Source organism: Aricia agestis, chromosome 6 (genome assembly GCF_905147365.1).
Source record: "Aricia agestis chromosome 6, ilAriAges1.1, whole genome shotgun sequence".
NCBI lineage: Eukaryota > Metazoa > Arthropoda > Insecta > Lepidoptera > Lycaenidae > Aricia > Aricia agestis.
The window spans coordinates 11,307,918-11,332,447 of NC_056411.1; the positions used below are offsets into that span (position 1 = coordinate 11,307,918).

At 34.8% G+C, this 24,530-nt stretch overlaps 1 protein-coding gene and 1 long non-coding RNA gene across 2 annotated transcripts in view; both read right to left on the reverse strand.

The window, feature by feature from the left end:
* The window catches only part of LOC121728374 (fatty acid synthase-like), a 125,531-nt gene that overhangs the window by 98,347 nt on the left and 2,654 nt on the right, over nt 1-24,530 (reverse strand). Inside the window, exons 3-6 of the mRNA XM_042116546.1 lie at nt 24,278-24,467; nt 23,972-24,092; nt 22,945-23,148; nt 22,735-22,851 (exon numbers count right to left, since the gene is read on the reverse strand). Of these exons, the coding sequence (XP_041972480.1) occupies nt 22,735-22,851; nt 22,945-23,148; nt 23,972-24,092; nt 24,278-24,467 (632 nt within the window). The remainder of the gene's footprint in view (nt 1-22,734; nt 22,852-22,944; nt 23,149-23,971; nt 24,093-24,277; nt 24,468-24,530) is intronic.
* Nucleotides 3-1,330, reverse strand: LOC121728389. Its single transcript, XR_006035793.1, has 3 exons — nt 1,169-1,330; nt 196-399; nt 3-43 (listed from the first exon to the last, which is right to left on the reverse strand). It is a non-coding gene; the product is annotated as an uncharacterized LOC121728389 (long non-coding RNA).

The following is a 24,530-nucleotide window of genomic DNA, read 5'->3' on the forward strand; positions in this document are numbered from 1 at the left end:
TTGCTTGTTTTTGAAAGCATTATCATTCACTAGTGCAAAGTATCTAAAATTAAAAGAAAACTTTAAAACTTTGTCTGTCGTCGAGCAAACTCTGATTGTATTCACGTCAAAAAGCTTATTAATTAATATAAAATTAACTCTGTAGCGCAATTGCAAAAGATTCAATATTCAGAAATAAATTAAAAAGTTACCAACTTTAAAGAATGACATAATCTATGTATGATTGTACATAATTTTTCAACAATTATGTTAATATTATCGGCTTCCTCGTCCGAAGTGATCAGGAACACGGTTTCAACTGGACTGCCCTTGCATTGTTGGATACAAGTCAACCAGCTTGACTCCTTCCAAATGTTTTCGTTTATGATTTGTACTTCTACACCATATTTACTCCAAGATCTAAATAATTAAAATTAAATTAAGAAATCAAAAAAACAGTCCCCGATTCACCAAATTTTTCAGCACTGAGCGGACTGATGATGATAAACTATAGATAGGAACACTCTCAATAGTGTCAGCTTTCAAACAAAAAACAAAATCAAAATCGGTCCAATCGATGCTATGATGCCACGGATAGAGAGAATGTAGAGACTAGACTCCCCTTTTTTATCGGGGATAAAAAATGAAGGATATAATATAATATAAGCACATTCAAACAAACTGTCAAAGTCTTCACATTTATCTATACTTATTAATATTATAAAGCGGTAGAGTTTGTTTGTTTGTTTGAACGCGGTAATCTCAGGAACTACTGGTCCGATTTGAAAAAGTGTTCAGTTGTTTTCAGTGTTAGATTAAATGTCACAATGTCATAGGGCTCGTCTAACTTAAAATGACGCGCCCCTCCCTTGTATTCACATTTCACAGTACAAAATTTTTCATTTACAATTTACCGATCGTCTATCCAGGAGTAGTACACACTAAGCTTGCTCAGTCTAACTCGCGAGTGGTTCATCACTTATTTCTTTGTCGCCTTTACATGCTGTATTTCACCTGTCATTGGAAGTCATTTGACCTAATAGTTACTATTGTTTGTATTTTATTGAATGTGTGAGATGATATTCTGTTGGTGAATCGAAATAAATAAATAAATTTACATCAACAAGTGGTGAGGCGCGTCATTTTAAATTAGACAAGCTTTACCATAGTATTATGAGAATAATTTTACCTTAATTGGATGTGCACACATTTTGATGGATCTTTTAAAAGTAGAACAATCTTTTTAGCACCTTGTTTTATAAGCCTTTCTGCTGTTTTTAAAGCAAACATTTCGTTATTTGAAAACAGTAACTGCCAAGAAGATGGTGAGAAAGATAATCTGGAAAACATAATCAAAATTATTTATGGCACTTACAAAGTAATTCTAAAAACTTCTTTTTTATGAAATAAGGGATCAAACGAGCAAACGGGTCACCTGATGGAAAGCAACTTCCGTGGACACTCGCAGCATCAGAAGAGCTGCAGCAGGTGCGTTGCCGGCCTTTTAAGAGGGAATAGGGTAATAGGGGACGGTAGGGAAGGGAATAGGGGAGGGTAGGGAAGGAAATAGGGGAGGGTAGGGAAGGGAAAAATGTAGGGGATTGGGCCTCCGGTAAACTCACTCACTCGGCGAAACATAGCGCAAGCGCTGTTTCACGCCGGTTTTCTGTAGGCCTGTGGTATTTCTCCGGTTGAGCCGGCCCATTTGTGCTGAAGCATGGCTCTCCCACGTCAATAAAGCTACATTTAAAGCTTATAATACTAGAGGTATTATTATAATATGTTAAACTTGTTCAATTGGTAATGGATTGCTATTAATCTCTACTCAATTTTACTGTCAAGGTACGACGGATCATGACAAATTATTATCTATAGATATTTTAACATATATACCTATAAATAATTATACATATTGTTAAATATAACCTGGGTAATATATTCAAAGTATGCTGCAAGTACAATAGAACTCGGCCTCTATTAAGTCCAGTCGCCTGCATATGAAAAGCTCGTGATACATCGTGGGCACCGAATATAATGCGAGATAACGGTCTGACAATGCCTTCTTGTATGCTTTTGATCATCATTGTCCGTAGGTACTGTAAAGTCACAACACTTATAATCATAGAATTGAGCATAAGCATTAAGCATTCTAATGCTAAGTACTCACATACGGTTTTGCTCGATAGTTTTACTCGAAATCGAGCAAAAACCACCGTGTGGACCGTAAAACTCACAGCTCGAAGGCTCGCATGGAGCCAGTTTGAAGGCTCGAATCAAGCCGGCTTGACAAATTTTTTGACACAGTCTCTTCCTTAGTTTTTATTATTCGTAGCTAATTTCCTTCGAACTGGAGTAAAACTATCGAGCAATGCTGAATGTGTGGACGAAAGCTCGAGCCGTGGTTTTTACTCTACGTGATTGCTCGATCGAGCAAAACCGTATGTGAGTACTTACACTAAGATGTGAAATTTGATTGAAATTGATTAAAATAAAATATTATTATTCATTATAGGCATACAATTAATAATTCATATAAATAAGGTAATGAGACTGTAATTTCTTACAATAAAAACGCTTACCTTCACTTCTTCAACGAATTCTGGTTTGAATAGGGTTGCAAAATCTACTGTAACATATTGTCTTTCCAAGTTCAAGCTGTGCAAGCCAAACTTATAATCTTCACGATTTTGAATTTGTGTAGTATCAATCACAAACCCGGTGTATGCACAGCATTTGAAACATATCTGGAAAAGTTTATGTGTAATGATAAATAATCTACTGCACACTTTTTGTTGATTGTGGTTTTGTCGGATTACTGAAGTGAAAACTTCTTTAGCGGCGCTGAGCACTTTTGTGGGATGGGTAAAGACTGTGAAACTCGCGTCAGATTCTCGTGCTGATCGAAAAACCGTAAGACGGTTGGAGAGTAGTGTTGTAACATCCAAATCGATTAATCGAACAATCGATTGTTTTTTTTCGACTGTCGATATTTTTAAAAAAAAAATCGATTTTCATAAAAAATGGGTTAAAAGTTTAATCGATTGTAAGGGTTTCGATTAATTTAAAAAATCGATTTTTTAAAATCGATTTTCATAAAAAATGGGTTAAAAATGCATTATTTATGCACAACGTTAATAATCAAGTTTTCACTTCTACCGGCACTCCCGGAGTGCAACTCGTCTTTTTTATTTTTATTAACTTTGTCAGCATTAGTATAGTTTGTGCTTGTGGCTTGAGTTTTTTTTCTTCTTGTGTAAGGACTTACGGTAGTTGTTTGTCTGTGAAATGTTTTCAAATCGCCATTGGCTCACTGGCCATTACCCATACTGATGTGGACCTAAGTGCTACAAATTTCTAATACTTACCATCAAGTTTTAGTGATACTTTAACAAGTAACTTTATACTTACGTTTTTGAGGTACCCTTTAGTACAGGTTACTACAGTCCTACATCCTTTTCCATTTGTTGCATCAAGAACCATGTCACAAAAAGTAACATCACGTGAATTTCCTATATATTCACCTGAAAAGAAAGTTTAAAATGGTTTTTATTTACACATTTTGTTACAACAGGATATATCTAGGAATAAATTAAACTTACTTTTAAGTTTCGGGAATAATTTACGTAAGAATTGTTTTTTGGCATTATTGCTGACAGTCGTAAATACTTCACAGCCATGTGCCAGTGCTATACTTATGAGTGCTTGTCCTAGAGCCCCGGCTCCTCCGTGGATTAAGACAGGAGCATTAATTCTCAAGCTAGACTTAATAAACTGAAAAATAAGTATTCATTTTATTTATATTACATTTAGGCATCGTTTTTATGTTTGCAAAATATTCATAAATTAAAGTTAACAAAAAATCTGTGAGAAATGTTCAATGTCATTGGCCGTGTTCGTCGGCGTAATTTTTAGCGCATTCGCTGCAAAACCTAGTTATTGCGCATGTCCAAATCATGTCATGCTATGGCAACGACAACTGTTTACGACTTGACATTTAACCCAATTGCAATTTGTTGGTTGCGTTGCAATGAATAAACCAGTGGGAGAGCCATGCTTCGGCACGAATGGGTCGGCTCGACCGGAGAAATACCACGGTCTCACAGAAAACCGGCGTGAAACAGCGCTTGCGCTGTGTTTCACCGAGTGAGTGAGTTTACCGGAGGCCCAATCCCCTACCCTATTCCCTTCCCTACCTTCCCCTATTCCCTTCCCTTCCCATCCCTACCCTCCCCTGTTACCCTATTCCCTCTTAAAAGGCCGGCAACGCACCTGCATCTCTTCTGATGCTACGAGTGTCCATGGGTGACGGAAGTTGCTTTCCATCAGGTGACCCGTTTGCTCGTTTGCCCTCTTATTTCATTAAAAAAAAAACAATTAAATTTTTAAATTTTTCCAAGTGATCCATATCCATATTTTCCAAAATAAAATAATCAAACACTATCATAGTGTTAAATAAATTATTTGTGCGGCTGTTGAGACAATTTTGGCTTATGTATTTATGTTTAGCTTTTATTATTTTAATCATGTATAAACGATTAAGACGTTGTTTACGACATGACCAGCAACCTGTTATGGCGTTGCCATGACATCTTTTGGACATGCGCAATAAAAGGTTTGTCCAAAAATACGCCGACGAACACGGCCATTATTTGTATTTAGAAGTAATAAATTATTAGAATAACTCAAAATAACATTTTGGCCGTGTTCGTCGGCGTAATTTTTAGCGCATTCGCTGCAAAACCTAGTTATTGCGCATGTCCAAATCATGTCATGCCATGGCAACGAAACTGTTTACGACTTGACATTTAACCCAATTGCAATTTGTTGGTGGCGTTGCAATGAACAAACCAGTGGGAGAGCCATGCTTCGGCACGAATGGGCCGGCTCGACCGGAGAAATACCACGCTCTCACAGAAAACCTGCGTGAAATAGCGCTTGCGCTGTGTTTTACCGAGTGAGTGAGTTTACCGGAGGCCCAATCCCCTACCCTATTCCCTTCCCTACCTTCCCCTATTCCCTTCCCTTCCCATCCCTACCCTCCCCTGTTACCCTATTCCCTCTTAAAAGGCCGGCAACGCACCTGCATCTCTTCTGATGCTACGTGTGTCCATGGGTGACGGATGTTGCTTTCCATCAGGTGAACCGTTTGCTCGTTTGCCCTCTTATTTCATAAAAAAAACAATTAAATTTTTTAATTTTTCCAAGTGATCCATATCCATATTTTCCAAAATAAAATAATCAAACACTATCATAGTGTTAAATAAATTATTTGTGCGGCTGTTAGACAATTTAGGCTTATGTGTTTATGTTTAGCTTTTATTATTTTAATCATGTATAAACAATTAAGACGTTGTTTACGACATGACCAGCAACCTGTTATGGCGTTGCCATGACATCTTTTGGACATGCGCAATAAAAGGTTTGTCCAAAAATACGCCGACGAACACGGCCATTATAATGAAGTCTATTATCAATTTTTTTATTATATATTTATATATATATATATATATATATATATATATATATATATATATATATATATATATATATATATATATATATATATATATATATATATATATATAAAACTCAAAGGTGACTGACTGATTGAAATAGTGATCTATCAACGCACAGCCCAATCTATCAACCACTGGACGGATCGGGCTGAAATTTGGCATGCAGGTAGATATTATGACACAGGCACCCGCTAAGAAAGGATTTTGATAAATTCTAACCCCAAAGGGTTCAAATAGGGGATGAAAGTTTGTATATAATAATACTTCTTAACGCGAGCGAAGCCGCGGGCAAAAGCTCGTATTTTATATGAATCATCATTTCAATGTAATTTAAAAAATATCAATAGGTACACGAAATTTTTCTTACAAGAATATAGAAGGCCATAGAGTATGCCAGTGGTACCGTGGCCGCCTCTTCTAAGCTCCAATGATCAGGAACCGGCCAGAGCAAGTCTGAATGGGATCTTAATCGTGAAGCGATAGTATCGCTTTGCACGACACCCATTACCCTTGTGCCGCTAAAACATATTGTGTGTCATATTATGCATATTTGATTATTAAAGCTGGTATCAGCAGTCTATGATAATTCATTATTATGAACCAGTTAGAAAACGAATTTTGACAAATCTTAGATGTGATAAATACGAAATCATCATAAGACTAATACTGTTATCGTGCAAAGTATATTTTGTCTGCTGCTTTAATTTAAATATCCAATAATATAATACTATTCGTTGAACGAAAATTTTGAATCAGTATCTAAAGTTTATAAAATTGTAGTAGGTAAAGAAAATAAAATAACTCAAATTTCTTGAATTATAATAAAACAAAGTAATCTTTTGTATGTACCTTTTTGTTATTCCGCTAAAATCAAACAAATCATTCGTTTGAACACTTTCTTTACTTAAATAATTGGGTTCCGAAAATTTCTTTACCAAAGCAGTGTTTACTCCGACATAGCAAACCTAAAATTAGAAAATAATAGATTTAACTACATTATTCCGGTCAAAAAAGAATAGATACGATATTAAAAATTACCTTAACATCAACATTAGATTCTATTTCACTTGTAGATTTTACCCAAACTAAAGAATTAAGATCTCCTGGAGAAGTTGCTGTGAGTATGCCGTCATCTTCTGAGCTCAGTACATTGTCTAAGGGCAAATAATATTCTCCGTTCAATGTTTTCTAAAAAATTATCAATGTTTTAGTAAAAAGTTTCACTCGAAATCAAAATATTAACTGATTAATGTTTTACCGTTGGAGGAATATCTTGTGATGAACGTGTTACTAAAGATCCTAGGGGATCTAGTGAAGTAGGTCTCCAAATAGCCAAATACAATTTTGCATCGTCTACATTGTATTCGCTGACTATAAAGTATAAATCAGAGCATTGACGACTTGATAAATTTTCGGTTTGCTTATTGACGAAGAAAGAATTTTGTGGTAATATACTGTATAGAGTCTGAAGTAACTGCAACAATAATAATAAAAACATTTATTTTCAATTCCATCATTGTAGCTCGTCAGTATAAATTACAGATTACCTTCACTTACCTCTGGATCACTTAGCAAATCGGAAAGTAATAATAAGTCAACAGTTGACGAAAATTCTCTATAATTCTCATCTAAGATGTTAGCTCTCTTCATTTGTAAATAATTTACTTTTATATCGGGTATTATATTTATGACATCTTCAACAATTTTATTGAACTCTGAATAATCATTATATTTTTTAGGAATTTCAAAAACATTTACTTCTCTTTTCATAACATTATCTGCCACAACTTGTAAGAATAGACTAATTGCATTTTTTTCCTGTGAATTGAAAAAAATATAAAATGATTATACATTGCAGCTAGTTAAAAGTGTATTTGAGATTTTTATATCAAACCTTTGAAATATATTTACAATAAACACGTGTACTTTAAATATTATATTTTTATGTCATGTTCAAATAGGCTTTATGATTTAACATACACTACAGTTATGATTTCAAAAATATTGAATGAATGATTGGGAGTATAATATAATTATTTAAAAATCTTACAGCTGAAACATTCGTAGGAAAAAACGGTGCTTGAGTTAGTTTGCTTAAAACAACGCTTGTCTCTTCAATAACAGGTAAATCAACAAACTTCACACCCTCTACAACTACTCCCCCACAACTGAAAAACAAGAGAAAATACTAATCTCATTTTTTTAATGAAATAAGGGGGCAAACGAGCAAACGGGTCACCTGATGGAAAGCAACTTCCGTCGCCCATGGACACTCGCAGCATCAGAAGAGCTGCTGGCAGGTGCGTTGCCGGCCTTTTAAGAGGGAATAGGGTAATAGGGGAGGGTAGGGATGGGAAGGGAATAGGGGAGGGTAGGGAAGGGAATAGGGTAGGGGATTGGGCCTCCGGTAAACTCACTCACTCGGCGAAACACAGCGCTAGCGCTGTTTCACGCCGGTTTTCGGTGAGAACGTGGTATTTCTCCGGTCGAGCCGGCCCATTTGTGCCGAAGCATGGTATGGCATGGCCCACGTATAATTCACGTTCATTTCATCATTTACAGTTTAAATACGCGATATAGGACTATTTTATGAATTTGCATATTTGCAGCAAACAGTCTTAGATAATGATCGAAGCAAACAGTATATAGCCTAGTAAACGAATGATTCTGCTTGGAAAAGTCGAAAGCAGAAATTTTGACTTTGGTACCTTGTTTAGACTAGTTAGGAGATAAACATACAAAAAGTCCTGACCCCTCCGAGGTGAGCTCGAGGGAGGGGGGGGGGGGGGGGGGGGGGGGGGTAAAGAAGGTCCCGTTTTTTGGCTTTTCGCTTACTCATCATAAACGGTGCTTCGTACGAAATTCTCTTGTACTACATGATAAAATCTAATTAAATTCTCTACAAACTTTGTCCTTTACACTTTGTATCTATCTCCAATCATTGCCTCGCTATGAGCTTCTAAAATTGGCCGAGTGTGTTTTTTAGGGTTTCGTACCCAAAGGGTAAAAACGGGACCCTATACTGAGACTTTAATGTCTGTCCGTCTTCTTGACCGTCTGTCTGTCCATCGGTCTGTCCGTCTGTTTGTCTGTCTGTCTGTCCGTCTGTCTGTCCTTCTGTCTGTCCGTCTGTCTGTCTCCGGCTATAACTCAAGAACGATAATAGCTAGAGAGTTGAAATTTTCAGAGATTATATATTTCTGTTGCCGCTATAATAATAAATACTAAAAACAAAAGAAATTAAATATTTTAGGGGGGCTCTCATACAACAAACATGATTTTTTTTTGCAATTTTTTTGCTGGATATCTATCATGGCATAAGGTAGGCTGAAATGTTCACAAAATACTGAGTTATATTTATACTTTAATAATTAAAAATAAAATTTAAATAAAATAAATAATTAATAATTAATTTTTAAAAAAGGAGGGGCATATCGTCCAAACTAATGTAGCACTTTGAGACATACGCCAAATGAAAGGTGGGCTTGAAAAGTTGAACATTTTATTGTATGACGAAAAATCTCTAAACCATGGGAAAAAAAGTTAATGAGGGTAGAAGGTAAGAAAAAATCACATAAAAACACCCTATACGAGTATTATTGCATCAATTTATAGTGTTGCTGGTAAGGAATAACTTCTGGAAAGTAATCGTATATGGCAAACTTCAGGAAAGTAATTGTATTTTAGTATATTGTTTCATATTTTTAAGAAATGTATGGGAAAACAATAAAACATTAAAAATCGAACCTTTCCTGGGTTTAACCGTACATCTATTTATAATAAGCAATGCTAGCGAATGGTGCAATAATACGATTTTTTATTTTTCCTAAGAAATAAAAAAAACACCCTTTATTATTGCATCATGCGTTAGTTTTGCTAATTATAAACAATTTCTCCAAAGTGATATTAAGCGAAAAAATCAGGCAAAGGTTCGATATTCAACATTTAATTGTTTTTTGTATGAGAAAAATCAAGTTTGTTGTATGAGAGCCCCCCTAAAATATTTAATTTATTGTGTTTTTAGTATTTATTGTTATAGCGGCAACAGAAATACATAATCTCTGAAAATTTCAACTCTCTAGCTATTATCGTTCTTGAGTTACAGCCTGGAGACAGACAGACGGACATACAGAAGGACAGACAGACGGACAAAGAGACGGACAGACAGATGGACAGACAGACGGTCAGGAAGACGGACAGACATCAAAGTCTCAGTAATAGGGTCCCGTTTTTACCTTTTGGGTACGAAACCCTAAAAACACACACTTTTGAAAATCGGCCAATTTTAGAAGCTCATAGCGAGGCAATGATGGGAGATAGATACAAAGTGTAAAGGACGAAGTTGTAGAGAATTTAATTAGTTTTTATTATGTAGTAGAAGAGAATTTCGTACGAAGCATCGTTTTTGATGAGTAAGCAAAAAACCAAAAAACGGGACCTTCTTTACCCCCCCCCCCTCCCTCGAGCTCACCTCGGAGGGGTCAGGACTTTTAGTATATTTATCTCCTAACTACTCTAAACAAAGTACCAAAGTTACAATTTCTGCTTTCGACTTTTCCAAGCAGACCCCCATTTTGGGCATTCGTTTACTAGGCTATATTATTCTGTTTTATGTCTTTATTGTATATGTCGCAGCCGACTGGTTTAAACTGCCGTTTAATCAAACAGCTAGCCCTTTGACTGAACAACGCCATTCAATCACACGTCTAGCTTTTATATTGAATATTTTAGTCGCTTAAAACGTTCAACACTACAGCTGATTCAGTGTTTGTTGGTGTTTGTCGTTGTTTTTCGGAAAGAAAGTAGTTAATAAAAGTTACAAGTGTTATTAAAGAGACAAAAATTGTAGAGGCACATACGAGTGAATCAAAATTTCAACAAATATTCGAGGAGAAATTACGGGATTATGAAATGGATGGACGCAGCAGATCGGAAAGGGGGGTTCGGGGTCAGAGCCTCCCGTCAAAACAAAAACAAACACAATCCAGAAAGTCCAAAAGTTGGTTAGGTTAGGTTAGAACTTAGACAACACAGAGGGAGCCAAGCGAGCGCAGCGAGCGTGCTGCGGTAGCAGCCGGCGACCGTCAGTAAAGAAAAAGGGGGCTCGGGGGGCGCAGCCCCCCGTCAAAACAAAAACAAACACAATCCAGAAAGTCCAAAAGTAGGTTAGGTTAGAACTGTGACTGTGCTGCGGCAGCAGCCGGCGACCGCCACAAAACACGCCTCAGAATTTTTTATTTTTACTTATTGCATTAAACTTTTGGTCACCCCTTAAACTTAATCCGAGAATAATCTTTCTATAAAATACAAAAAGTTTTCCTATTCTCCTAAATTACATAATATTAAGCTAATGGTCGCCCTAGTTAATTTGCCATTAAACCAGTTGGCTAAGCGTCGTCTAGCTGTAGTGTTGAACGTTGTAGTCAACAAATCGGCAACACGACGTATAGCCGTGTGATTGAATGGCGTTGTTCAGTCAAAGGCCTAGCTGTTTGATTGAACGGCTATTTAAACCAGTCGGCTGCGACATATATATTTTTAAAATTTCAATACTATTGAATAATATTTCAATAGTTATCGGCACGTTCAAACGGAGAAAACATAAGTAATTGGGAAACTATGTGATGACAAGAAAATGAAAACGTTATATCCTTGGAAGAAAAATTATTGAACTAATAATATCCATACGAACAAACTGTGATAGTGCACTAATTACTTAAATGAGTGCACTATCACAGTGAAAACTGCAAGAAAACTGGCATATTTGGACAAGATGATTGGGTATATTGTATATTATGAAATAATGTGAAAATAAACCTAATATTTTTAATTGTAAATTACTGTTGTACTTATTACTGAAATATGCACAGACATGACTTGTTAACAGTTATTACTTATTACCAATATAGTCGAATATAATAAAAATCGAAACTTACATAGTGCTGTCATATACTTCTAAGATATTTGCATCCATTAACAACAATCCATTCTTGTTTGCCGGTTCAATTATTTTACTATGTTTTTCCACGTCGATTACTAACTTTTTTATAAAATTTAATTTAGAGACTGTGTCATGGTTCCGCTTTAAAATATTCAGTTGGAATATACCATCTAAGAATGTCACCCAGTTTTCTTTCCACTCTATTTGAGCCTCAGATAAAGATTCATTAATACTGTGTATGCTTTGGAAATCACATCTAAAAAGTAATTTTTAAATTTGTATTACTTATTTCCAACGTTATTTCAATTATCAATCTCAAATATTTCTGTAAAAAAATATATTTTTTCCACTACTTAAAATAAAATTGAAAACTGCAAGGAAAGCAATTATAGGCTAGATGACTATTTTTTTTCTTATTGGTAATTGGAAGAAACATCGCTGAAAGAATGACTCTGATAGCTTAAAAATTCACCAAGGTATGACAATTCAAACATCTCATAAAATAGACCTGCCCGAAACGCTCCATACAAAGTGCTACGAAAGACTGACGTCACTCTTTCGTAGTTTGTACGCATCGGGAGACAACTTTGTTCGATATGTATATTAAATATTGCGTTTATAAAAGTGGTTTCATAACAAAATTTGCTTTTAATTGCAAAAGTTATCGATTGGTATACGAATATTAAGAAATTTAATTGAAAAAAAAATCGACTTGATTATCTAACTTTGAAGGCGCATAACAAAAAAAATAAAAATGCCATCGAGCTGTAATTTTGGGAACACTTATTTTTCACCGTGATTTCTTTATTTAATTAACAAAATTCGCTAATCTTTGACCTTGTCATCATCCTTAATAGGGATAGATAGATTATATTAGAATATACGAGCCTTCTGGTTACGTTGACGACGTCGTAATGTCCACATTACGACGTCGTCAACGTGTAACGGTGCGGTAACGTGGCACGGTACGTTGTAGTGACGTGAAAATTTACGTCAACGTGACGTGAAAATGCACGTCACGACGACGCAACGTTGCACGTCGCCGTGCCTTGTATAATTCTACCACAATAGACATAATTACCAGTACTTTGACTGCTAAGGCATCCATTACAATTTACACGGTAGGTTTTGCTGTCAGATTTACCACAGTCATATTATGACCGATACTGTCGAAGTACTGGAAGTTATGTCTATTGTGCATTAACTGAGCAAGCGCAACGGATCTAGCCACGTCGGCTGACGTGACGCGCAGTTTCACGGCAACGTTGCCGTACCGTACACCAGCACGTCGCGACAACGTAACGGGCCACGTTACCGCACCGTTCCACGTTGACGACATCGTGACGTGAAGATGTTATCCACACCGTAAGGGGCCGTAAGGGACACAATCAAGAATAATATATTTTGACATACTTGTATTGAAAATCTCTGGCATAAAAAAGTTGATATACATCCTTAGCGGTAACATTAGTTTGAGAATTAAGTGTCGGCACAGTATCTCTTGAGATAATGTTATCACTAGAGATAATTCCTTGGACAACCATAGAGTTATGGTTCATAACCTTAAAAAAGAAAAGTTTATTTAAATGTTTCAATAATGCAAATAAAAATATCATATGAAAACGTGATAAAAGTGAAAAATTAATAACTTACATAATGATATAAACAAACTTTATTATATTATATTAAATAAAGAGAAATGAAAAAAATGTTTAAGCTGTAAAACGAAAATTCTGAAGGTAAATTATGAATATTGATAATATATAAATTAGTTTTATTGACAATAATATCACAGATATTAACAATATGCAGCTACTGTTAACAGTTAGGTAGTAGTTTATTGTAATGGATTATTTAATACCTCAAATCTCCCACTTCCTCGTTGTAGTGTAATATTGATTCGTAACTGACGCTGATCATGTAGCACAGGTTGTGAGAAGAAATAAATGTCTGAGAATTGCACCGATAGTGATTTTGGCTTTAAATTTAAACTCATGGCAAAGGTATCCCATACGGCCACTAGAGCTGCAGCAAACGGATATCTAATTTTACCTAAAATTATGAATAACACATAAGAAGACAGCAGGCTTTAAATGACAATATAGGTCAAAGCTATCTCCGTACAAAATATTATTATGGTGTAATTATATTATAATTACCTCCGATGACATGCCCCTTTAAGTAACTGTTTTCGTCATCATGTGTTGATATAAAGAATTTTGAGCCAGCAGCTGTTCTTCTGTTTGCAGCAGCGTAAAGGGCTAAGCTCCTAAAGACATAAAACAATATAGTCCATCTTTCATAAAATTTTTGTGGTTTTTCATAAATTATACCTTTACTAACGACCCGCCCCGGGTCCGCACGGGTATAAAATATATAGCCACTGAAAAAATGATTAAAATCGATAGCCTATGATCCTTCACGTGGTCTCCTTCTTATCTGTGCCAAATAACATAAAAATTGCTCCAGTAGTTCGCGAGATAAGCCCTTTCAAATAATTTCCCCCGTTTTTCCACATTCTTCTATTAGTTTTAGCGTGATAAAATATAGCCTATAGCCTTCCTCAATAAATTGGCTATCTAACACTGAAATAATTTTTCAAATCAGACCATTAGTTCCTGAGATTAACGCGTTCAAGTAAGCCCTTTCAAGTAATTTTCCCAGTTTTTTCCACATTTTCCTCTATTTCTTCGTTCCTATTAGTCTTAGTGTGTTAAAATATAGCCTATAGCCTTCCTCGATAAATGTGCTATCTAACACTGAAAGACTCATCAAAATCCGTTGCGTAGTTTTAAAGATTAACCCTTAACTGGTATCGGGGGTCAAAAGTTACACCAGGCGTTTGAATTTTCTATGATATCTTTACTATTTAAACATATGTACACTCTTCTGATTCTGTGTAATCTCGTTACGTCGGATAGTGCGGCGGATGACGAACGTACGTGGCTCTACTGTTGCTGAAAGCAGAATTACATACAGTGCTGGGGTCAAAAATTAACCCCGATACCAGAAGTGTATGTTTTTTTTTCAGCGGTACCTTGTAATGGTTTTTAATATTTTTTCGATATATCGGGAATATTAAACCAAAACTGGCTTTTATGAAATAAGTACTCGAAATCTAATTCAGAAATCACCCTGAAAACTATGATAACAGTCTGCAACATCAAACAGTTTACGATCGTAAGAAGAGGAAGGAAATCAGCTGTTCTAGCGAAATTATCATAGTTACAGTTTCGGATTCTTATAATTCTAGAAGCAAACAATGTGTATCGTGTATAGCAAGTACTTATTATTGTAATGTAAAGAAAATTTTGCCAAAATCACATACAAAATAGTAAAATTTTACGAGTATTTTTTGGTTTCTGGTCTGTCATTTTTTTATTTTTAGTCGATATCAAAAGAAATTCATGTGTTTTACTATTTAAATTATATAAGAAAACCAAATAAAAAAAGAAATAAAATATATGTTTATGTTTTAATATATTTAAGGGCTCCTAAACTAACAGTCTTCTAAGTATGATCGAAAACTTAGATCTATTTTATATATAAGGAAAAAATATTATTTATGAATGTTATTGACCTTAAAAGCTGAAATTTATTTGGGTTAAGAGATTTATTTCAGTATACAAAACTAATTGATTTGAAAAAAAGCTGTTTTGATATATTTTTTATGTTTCATTGGAGTGGGGTCACTTTTTAACCCCGATACCAGATACGTTGCCTTTTTTAGCGAAACCAGCTAAGGGTTAAAGGGAACAAAAGGACATGAGGGAAAAGCAACTTTTTTTTTTTAATATGTATAGAATATAACAAAAACACTTCATGTCAAATAAAGAAAGTGTGATAAGTTTGACTAGTCTACGTGTGTAATTATATTCTTTCTGTTTTGATGAATGAATTATGATCCAGATTTTTTTGGTTTCTAAACTAATAGCATAATCGTCAAGCAATTTTGTTTTTGCTCAAATAATAATGGATTGTCAGCTTTTCAGGGTTACTCTTTTATATTTATTGAATTGTAAAAAAATACTTTACCATTTTTCTTGATGTGCCCATTCAACCAAATGCGATAACATAGGGGTCGACGTTGAAACTGGAAACTCTATTTTTGGATACAATGCTTTTACTTTCGGCAAAAATCCCTCCATTGAAAGACTGTAACACAAAACCAAGCAATCGTAATATTATTAGCCCCTTTTAAAATAATGAATGAAAAGAATTCATGATCCACAAATCCCTACTCGTAGAGTAAAGTAGTTTAAAGTGCATGCTGATTAAAAATGTTTAAAATTAAAGAACTCATATACTTAATATGATAGAGCCCAAACTTTGGTTTTTTATTGAGATATTATTTCAAAATTATGTTAGTGTGAGTGAGTTACCAAAATAGAAATAGGCATAATTTACTCCTAAACAATGAATATTTTTAATATCTATACGAATAAAGTAAAATTATTGATGTTACTCACAATATACGTCATGTATATTGTATAATAATGATTAGCTAGTAACATTCTCAATAAAATAATATATATAATATTATGTGACTCAACTAGAATGAGATTGTATACATGCTTACTTTCCCACAGTCTCAAGTACCATTTGTACATTGTCTGGATGTCCACGTCGAGTTAATGGCAAAAGTCGGCAAGACTCTGGTAAGGATCGCTTTAGGATAGCTTGCAGAAGACCGTGAGGGGCAATCTCAATTAACACTGCATCAGGTGGAATTAGCTGGGACGTCTCTTCGAATAGCACAGAGTTCTGCAGAGCAAACATTATTTAGTGGATGAAGGATGAAGGCTGATTAATATTATTATAAGAAAATCGTTGAACTGTATTTACCAGCAAATTGTTAGTGTGATATTCAGCTGAACAATACTTAGCTGCTGGTTCACCCCACTTTTCTTGTGGCACTGAAGTCGAAAGCCAACGTGGACTTCGAAGTTTTGGAGTTTTGATAAGTTTGCTCATATAATCGCGCAGACCAGGTCCTAAAAAAACATTTTCTTATATCGCCAAGTACAATTAAAAATAAGCTAGATAATAATATAATATTTTCTCTTACTAAAACTATTATTTTAGTTATAGAATATAATTAATAGTAATGTCTAATTATTATTACCAGCATCAGCAATATATCGGGAATGGTATGCTATATTTGAGCACGGTACTTCTTTGGCAAATATTTTTTTAGCGGTTAGACTTTTAACAAATTCACTCATTATCTCTGCTGGCCCGGAAATTGTACAGGACTGAGAAGAGTTGTGACAAGCAACCTCTATTTCTGGAGGAATGAGGTTTATAATCTGAAACGTAAATTTGTGGCAGTCAAATTAATTACAGACTTTCATTTGAAACAGATAGATAAATTGATAATTAATTAATGTACAGATAATAATGAACGATAGAATATAGATATAGATAGAACCTCTTTATATCCAAGCCCAACAGCTGCCATTGATCCACGAATTAAAGGTGTTTGAATAGAGACCAAGCCTCGGCTGTAAGAACAAAGAATTGTTTCTTCAGCCGTAAAACAGCCATCGGCATAGGCGCATCCGATTTCACCCAAACTATGTCCTGTTGAAATAAGTTAAGTTTGTTAAACTTCACAATACATTTCATTTATTACTACGTACAAATGACTTAACTTAACAATATTTACATTTCTTCTATTCTATTATTTTACATAGGTATTAGAAGAAATACATTCATTTAATATGGATTTACCTATGATGTTATCAGGATGTATATCCATTGCTCGCAAGACATCAGTTAGTCCAATTTGAATGGCGGTAATACCAACGAAAGAGTGCAGTATGTTGTCAAAAATGTTCTTATCATTCGAAGTTATGATATCAACTATGTTAACGCCTTTAGGTTTAAGCACCCGGTGACATCTATAAAAATTCATTGACATAATATTATAATTAGTTTTTGAGTCTGTTTATGATTTTTTTTGCTTAATTCTTTTCAATGTTTAATTTTTATTTCGGTAAAAATAGCAGATTTATAAAAAAAAACTTTCAAAAGCTTTAGAAGATTTTTTTTTGCTGTGAAATGGGCTTAAGTTGTGTGAGACATAGCTTTTAAAAATTGTGCTTTGGTTTGGTTGGTTATAAACTAACCAACACTACACAACAACAGTCCTTACCTCTCAATAGCAGCAGAGAAAATAGGAATACGCATAAGCTGTGTTCCCATTCCAGGCCACTGCGAGCCCATTCCGCTGTACACGAACCACAGCGGGCGCTTAACATAGTCATAGTAATCGCTAACTTCGCATAGACTAACAGTTTCGTCCTTTTCATTTGTATCTTAAATTGAATATCACATTATAATACATCTTCTTCTTCTTTTTAGGGTTCCGTACCCAAAGGGACCCTATTATTGGGACTTCGATGTCTGTCCGTCTGTCTGTCTCCAGGCTGTAACTCAATAACGGTAGCTAGAGTGTTAAAATTTTTAAAGATTATGTATTTCTGTTGCCGCTATAACAACAAATACTAAAAACAAAATAATTTTAATATTATATCTTTAAACGAGCAATTCTTGTATATATATATATATATATATAATATAATTATTTTGTATATAGGGGGTTTAGGTTTGTGTATAAAATATATATGTATATATATATATATATATATATATATATATATATATATATATATATATATATATATATATATAATTATTTTGTATATAGGGGGTTTAGGTTTGTGTAATAAATATATATGTATAAAAATTTAGTATATAGGGGGTTTCAGGGGCGATAAATGTCTTTTTATTCGTGTTTTATCGATAATCGATAAACTGAAAAATATGACCTTTCCTGACATCTATTGGCGAATAATAATACTATTTTGTGAGCAACTAATTGCTTTAACGACACAAAAACAGCTAAAGCTATTCCAGCAGATGGCGTTGTTAAGTAACACGAAGTCAATGAGTGTTTGGTATACCGAGCAAAGCTCGGTCATCCAGGTACTATTATTTATGCCTTAAATTTTTATTTTATTTTATTATTATTATTAATTATTAAATTAGACATATTATATTCAAGACCTTTGTGAAAATATCAAGTGCCTACCTGCTGCCATTATTAATATAAAAAATAAAGTTTGTTGTATGGGGGGGCTCCCTTAAATATTTAATTTATTTTTAGTATTTGTTGTTATAGTGGCAACATAAATACGTAATCTGTGAAAATTTCAACTCTCTAGCTATCACCGTTCTTGAGATACAGCCTGGAGACAGACAGACGGACAGACAGACATCAAAGTCTTAGTAATAGGGTCCCGTCTTCACCCTTTGGTTAGGGAACCCTAAAAACATATTTTTCCTCTTCATATTAATGATTAAGTATTAATTTTTAAAACAAAATCACTAATTTTCTATTGACGTTGAAATTCCGAGAGAGATGCGTCTACGTATCTTCGTAGCAGTGTCGTAGAGCCTCTAGGCTCTACGACACTGCTACGAAGATACGTAGACGCATTTTTTTTTATGAGATAAGGGGACAAACGAGCAAACGGGTCACCTGATGGAAAGCAACTTCCGTCGCCCATGGACACTCACACAGCATCAGAAGAGCTGCAGGTACGTTGCCGGCCTTTTAAGAGGGAATAGGGAAGGGTAGGGATGGGAAGGGAAGGGAAGGGAAGGGAATAGGGTAGGGTAGGGAATAGGGGATTGGGCCTCCGGTAAACTCACTCACTCGGCGAAACACAGCGCAAGCGCTGTTTCACGCCGGTTTTCTGTGAGAACGTGGTATTTCCCCGGTCGAGCCGGCCCATTCGTGCCAAAGCATGGCTCTCCCACGTAAAATTTAACGTTGAAATTCTCTCGGAATTTCAACGTCAATAGAAAATTCGTGATTTTGTTTTAAAAATTAATACTTAATCATTAATATGAAGAGGAAAAATATGTAGCCCATTTCGTAGAGCTACGAAATGGGCTACGCCTAGGCCTACGGGAGCGGGGGTGCTACAGGTTGTTACTACAATATTAAAATATGGCTCATTTTCATTGGTCGATAGGGATCGCATGCGGGGTGCGGGAGATTTCTGAAACGCATGCCACAGGGCCCGCATTCGGGGAACCGTTTTCATTAGTCGATAGGGCCCGCAGGGCTGGGGAGAACCTCTGTGTTCGTCGCCAGTTACAGACGTTCTTGCCATGAAACAACAATTGATGTTACGCGGAGCAATTTTGACTGTCTGTGATTTATTGAAGAAGAAACTATTGGCGTCACTGAAGGAGAAGAGAAAAAGATTTTAGGTGCGAACTTTACTGAAAAATAGAAACAGGCATGGCGCGTCAGAAACATTGTGTAAGGAGTTACAATTGCATTTGGAGTGTGATACAGTAGAAGATCATGATGATGATTACGAATGAAATCTTAGGATTTTGAAAAAATATTGTTCTCATTCAATACACACAGGTATGGCATTATCAGACTTCTATTTATGATCATACAGGGAACTGTTAAAAAAAGTTTCAGGGTGGTACAAATAAAAAAAAATCTCCTTTGCAGTAGTATGGCGGCCATTGGGAACTGTCGGAAACATGGCAACTCGCGTCCCGCAAGCTGTATATCGACCGATGAATTTCATTGGTCGATGTCACGGTCGGTATAAAGCATGCGGGCAATCCCCGCAGGCGGTGTAACGAACACGTATCGACTTGTAACTTTCATTGGTCGTTACTAAAAATAAAATATTTTTTTTTATGAAATAAGGGGGCAAACGAGCAAACGGGTCACCTGATGGAAAGCAACCTCCATCGCCTATGGACACTCGCAGCATCAGAAGAGCTGCAGGTGCGTTGCCGGCCTTTTAAGAGGGAATAGGGTAATAGTGTTTATCTAATAATATAAGTTTCTAAATAGCTAGCAATTAAGTAATATATATTTTTTTAATGATTCATGTTCTAACTGATTTTTGTATTATTTCACATACATATTATTGTAAAAAAAACTTTAGAGTAAACTCTAATGTTTTAATCATATCTTTTCAATCATAAGTTACAATGTGTGTGTGTTTAATAAATTGTAATAAATTGAATTTTTCAATATTCTTAATTAATTTATTTTCATACCATGTAATATTGTTTATCATACGTCTCAGAGCCTATTTTGGGTGCTGTACTAGGCATAGCCTATCTTGCCAATCTTTTAATTAATACAATATTATTACGAAATAATATTTACCTAGTATTACGAAACCTCGTCCCAAATGTCCGGAAATACTTGTCTCGTGAATATTATGAAGCAGAGCATGCTCCTCGGGGTCTATAGGTCGTGACTTTAGGTCGTCAATGATTTTTGTCACTGAACTCACCTGTCTTCCTGATAAAAGTACTATGCGTGGTATATTTGCTTTGTATCGGTTAAGATCCTGAAATAGAAAATGTTATGGTTTAGTTTTACAATCTAGCAATTCCATTTATCTTCTGTCGTATTTGATTAAATTACCTTATATATATAAAATTCTCGTGTCACAATGTTAGTCACCGTACTCCTCCGAAACGGCTCCTCCGATTTTTACCAAATTTTATATGCATATTCAATAGGTCTGAGAATCGGCTACTGGGTATTTTTTATATTTTTAAGTGTATTTGTTGAATAAATAATAGTAAATTATTACAACTCGAGACTGACGGCGACTATTGTTTGTGCGACGGGATAGCGATGGATGTTGCCATGGTGACATACCTATTTAGTCACTTCAATAAAATAATACGGGCGAAATATTTTATATGGCAAAGAACCGTTTGACGGGGCAGCTACTTTTTCTGTAGAATTACTTGTTCTAGAGGTAAAAACACTATAATTTTTTTTTCAATTCGTCCGTAAAAAATGTAAGGAATTGAAAATAAAAGAGAAGTTGTTCCTCTTTTAAAAAAAAATATTTTGTTAAAAAACTTACTTTAGGCTTATAGTGACCATGCAGTAAAACGTGACCGTTGGTACCAGTGATGGACAAACTGTTAACAGCAGCGTAAGTTCGATGAAACTTTGCGTGGTGGTCCACAATTTTTATACGACCCTCATTCAATGCTGGAACATCCATTTGAGGAGACTCGTAATGCAAATTGGCCGCTAGTTCACCGTGATAGAAACCTAAGAGCACCTGAAAATTTATGAAAGTATTTTTAAACGCAATATTTGAAGGTTTTTCAAGTGGGTTGCACCAGAGGCGTGGTTATAGTTACAGTTATGGTTAGGTTAAGGCTAACTTAACTTAACCTTAACTTTGACCACAGAATTTGACAGATGTCTATTGCGTTTATTTTTCTATTAAAGCTGCAGTTAATGGGATTGAGAGTATAAAAAATTGAATTATCCGTAAAATCGACAGGAAAAATATTTGTTATAACAACACTGTGACCCATAGTAAATTTTCACGAAAAAATTTCGTAGGTATGAGCGGTTATGGTTATCGTTAAATATGGTGTCCTTAAAATGTGTAAAATCTATTGTGCCTGCGATGCCTACGATGGAGGCGTTAAAGTCAAAAAGCTAAGAAATCTAACCACTTTCTAATATTAAAAAATATCACAATAGGTTAATAAATTATACTATTTGAAATTAAAGCTTCAGTGGCTTCATCAAATAGCATAATATATTATTCCATAAGACTCACTTTCGTTACAGCTGCTATTCCTGATGCTGCTTCACTGTACCCAATATTAGACATAACACTTCCAACTAACAAAGGTTTTTTCCTTTCCTTACAAAAGACTTCGTCAATAGCCTCCAGTTCGGATTTGTCAGCCTCAGGTACAGCTAGTGAAAATTGAATATCAAAATTAGCTTTTTATATTATTATTATTAAATTTAATATCTAAAAGTAATCTTTGAGTATTATACATAATATAAAATATGATAAAGTACAAAATTAATATGAATGGTCATCCATTGTGTCCCGAGACATTATATTTTGTAAGTTACTATTTTAATAATACCTCTATCAGCCTCTATATTGACGGCAAAATTTTCTAAATTCGATGTTCATAAGTTTTCAATGTTACCTGAACCAAAAGCTTCAACGTATTCAATGGCTTGAGGAGAAATATTAGCATACTGATAGAATTCATTTAAGAACTTGGTTGTATCTTTAGGATTACGATAAAATCCAAATTTTGGACCAGTTTCAGCATTTATAAGTGAAGTGTATTCAGTTTTCACATGGACCACATCAGCGTATATCCTTAAAAATAATATTTTTTTTAATTACTTTGATAAATAACTGAAGCAGTTAATCGACAATTATTTATAATTTTATTTACCTCAGTGCATCTTTAGCTTTTTGTAAGAATAAAACATTAATGGCTTCTGATTTAGCACAACCAGCGGCATCCGTATCAAAAGATTTTGTCTTGCCGTCCATGCTTAAATTCATGATTCTGTAATAAAAAATAAAATATAATTAATTATTCCAAGAAAAATTTAAGATTATTATCAGAGCATTAACAAAATTGTAACGTTTTCTTATTTACCTTCCATAGTGCACAGAAGACTGTGGATGTAAGCACAAATAACCACCACCAACAATAGCAGCTTCACAATCTCCACGAGAAATGGCGTTATAAGCCAATTCCAAACTGGCTAAGGAACTGCAGCAAGCTGCATCCACCGACATGGATGGACCTTTTGCATTTAGCCAGTAAGAAATACGGTTGGCGAACATACTCTTGTTACACCTAAAAAATATGTCATAAAATGGATTATTCTCTACTATCATTATTTTCATCATTCGGGTTCAGGAGCATCGCATGCATCGAAGTCTCCGCGAACATTCTGTCTTTTGTTCCGTTTTTCCCATGATGGTTGAATCGTTCTGTCTACGGTACTATCTCCGTAATCTTTTACTGCGCTTCTTTTGGGGTTTCAAGCAGGATGTGTATATTAGCATGAAAGTGTTCGACGCTGGTTATGTCGCTCAGCTTCCAGCGACTGCAACACGTCGTGGTGTGCGACACAGATGCGTGACATTTTGATTTAACGTATCATTTTAATCAAACATTTTGAAATTCGTGGACATTAGTTAAATTAAAATATATGATGACCAGTTAACTTACAACCACATCGATTCTTTTGCTAATTGTTGAAGTACGTTATTATTTAACTATTTATATTTTTAACCGACTTCAAAAAAGGACGTTATCAATTCGTATATGTTAGTATAGACTAACATAATTATATTATAAGAAAACTAGGCAGTTCTGGAAATATTACATACATACAGGTTGAATTAATAACTTCATTTTTCGAAGCCGGTTAAAAATATAAATTCAGACGCTGATAAATAGATATCAGCGCCTGAACAAAATACGTGCCAAATTTCAAAGGTGTATGTATGTATGTTAACATATCTCCGGCACTACAAGTACGATTTAGTAAGTCTTTTGTTGTGTTATAATAGGTATTGTTCAATTTAGGGAATACTACAAGTTTCATCAAAATCGGTTCAGTAGTTTTTGAGACAGGGAATTTTAATTTTTATTGAAAGGTATATTATCTTACCCGGCAATACCAAATCCTGTTCTAGAGCTGGCGACATAGAAACATGCCTTTTCCGTTTCCGAGAAACATGTTCCAATGTAAACACCAACTTTCTTTCCCGACAAATGTTCGGGACTAACACCTGAATAAAAAATTAAATTAAGAGTTAAATAGCCTTCTGTATGTGAGTGGATCTATAGCATTTGGCAAGTCATAATATTTTGTATGTTATGAGTTATGACTTATAAGTATTCAACATTTTAAATTCAATAAATAGTAACATAATAATTATCACTTATCAGTGATTGTTTTAGTATTTTACCATACCTGCATCGTAAATAGCTTGGTAAGATTGCTCAAGGATTTTACGAGCCATCGGGTCCATGTTGTTACATAGACGATAATGCACTTTAAAGAATTGAGCATCGAAATACGACAGATCCGGTATATTTCCGTTGAACTGGGCTACCTCAGGGTGATTGTGTTGCCAGCGGTTCGTCTTCTTAATGGGGTTGATCTTCAAATAAATAAAACGGTTTTAACGGTTTTTTTCTTCACAAATACTATTTTACGTCTTTTC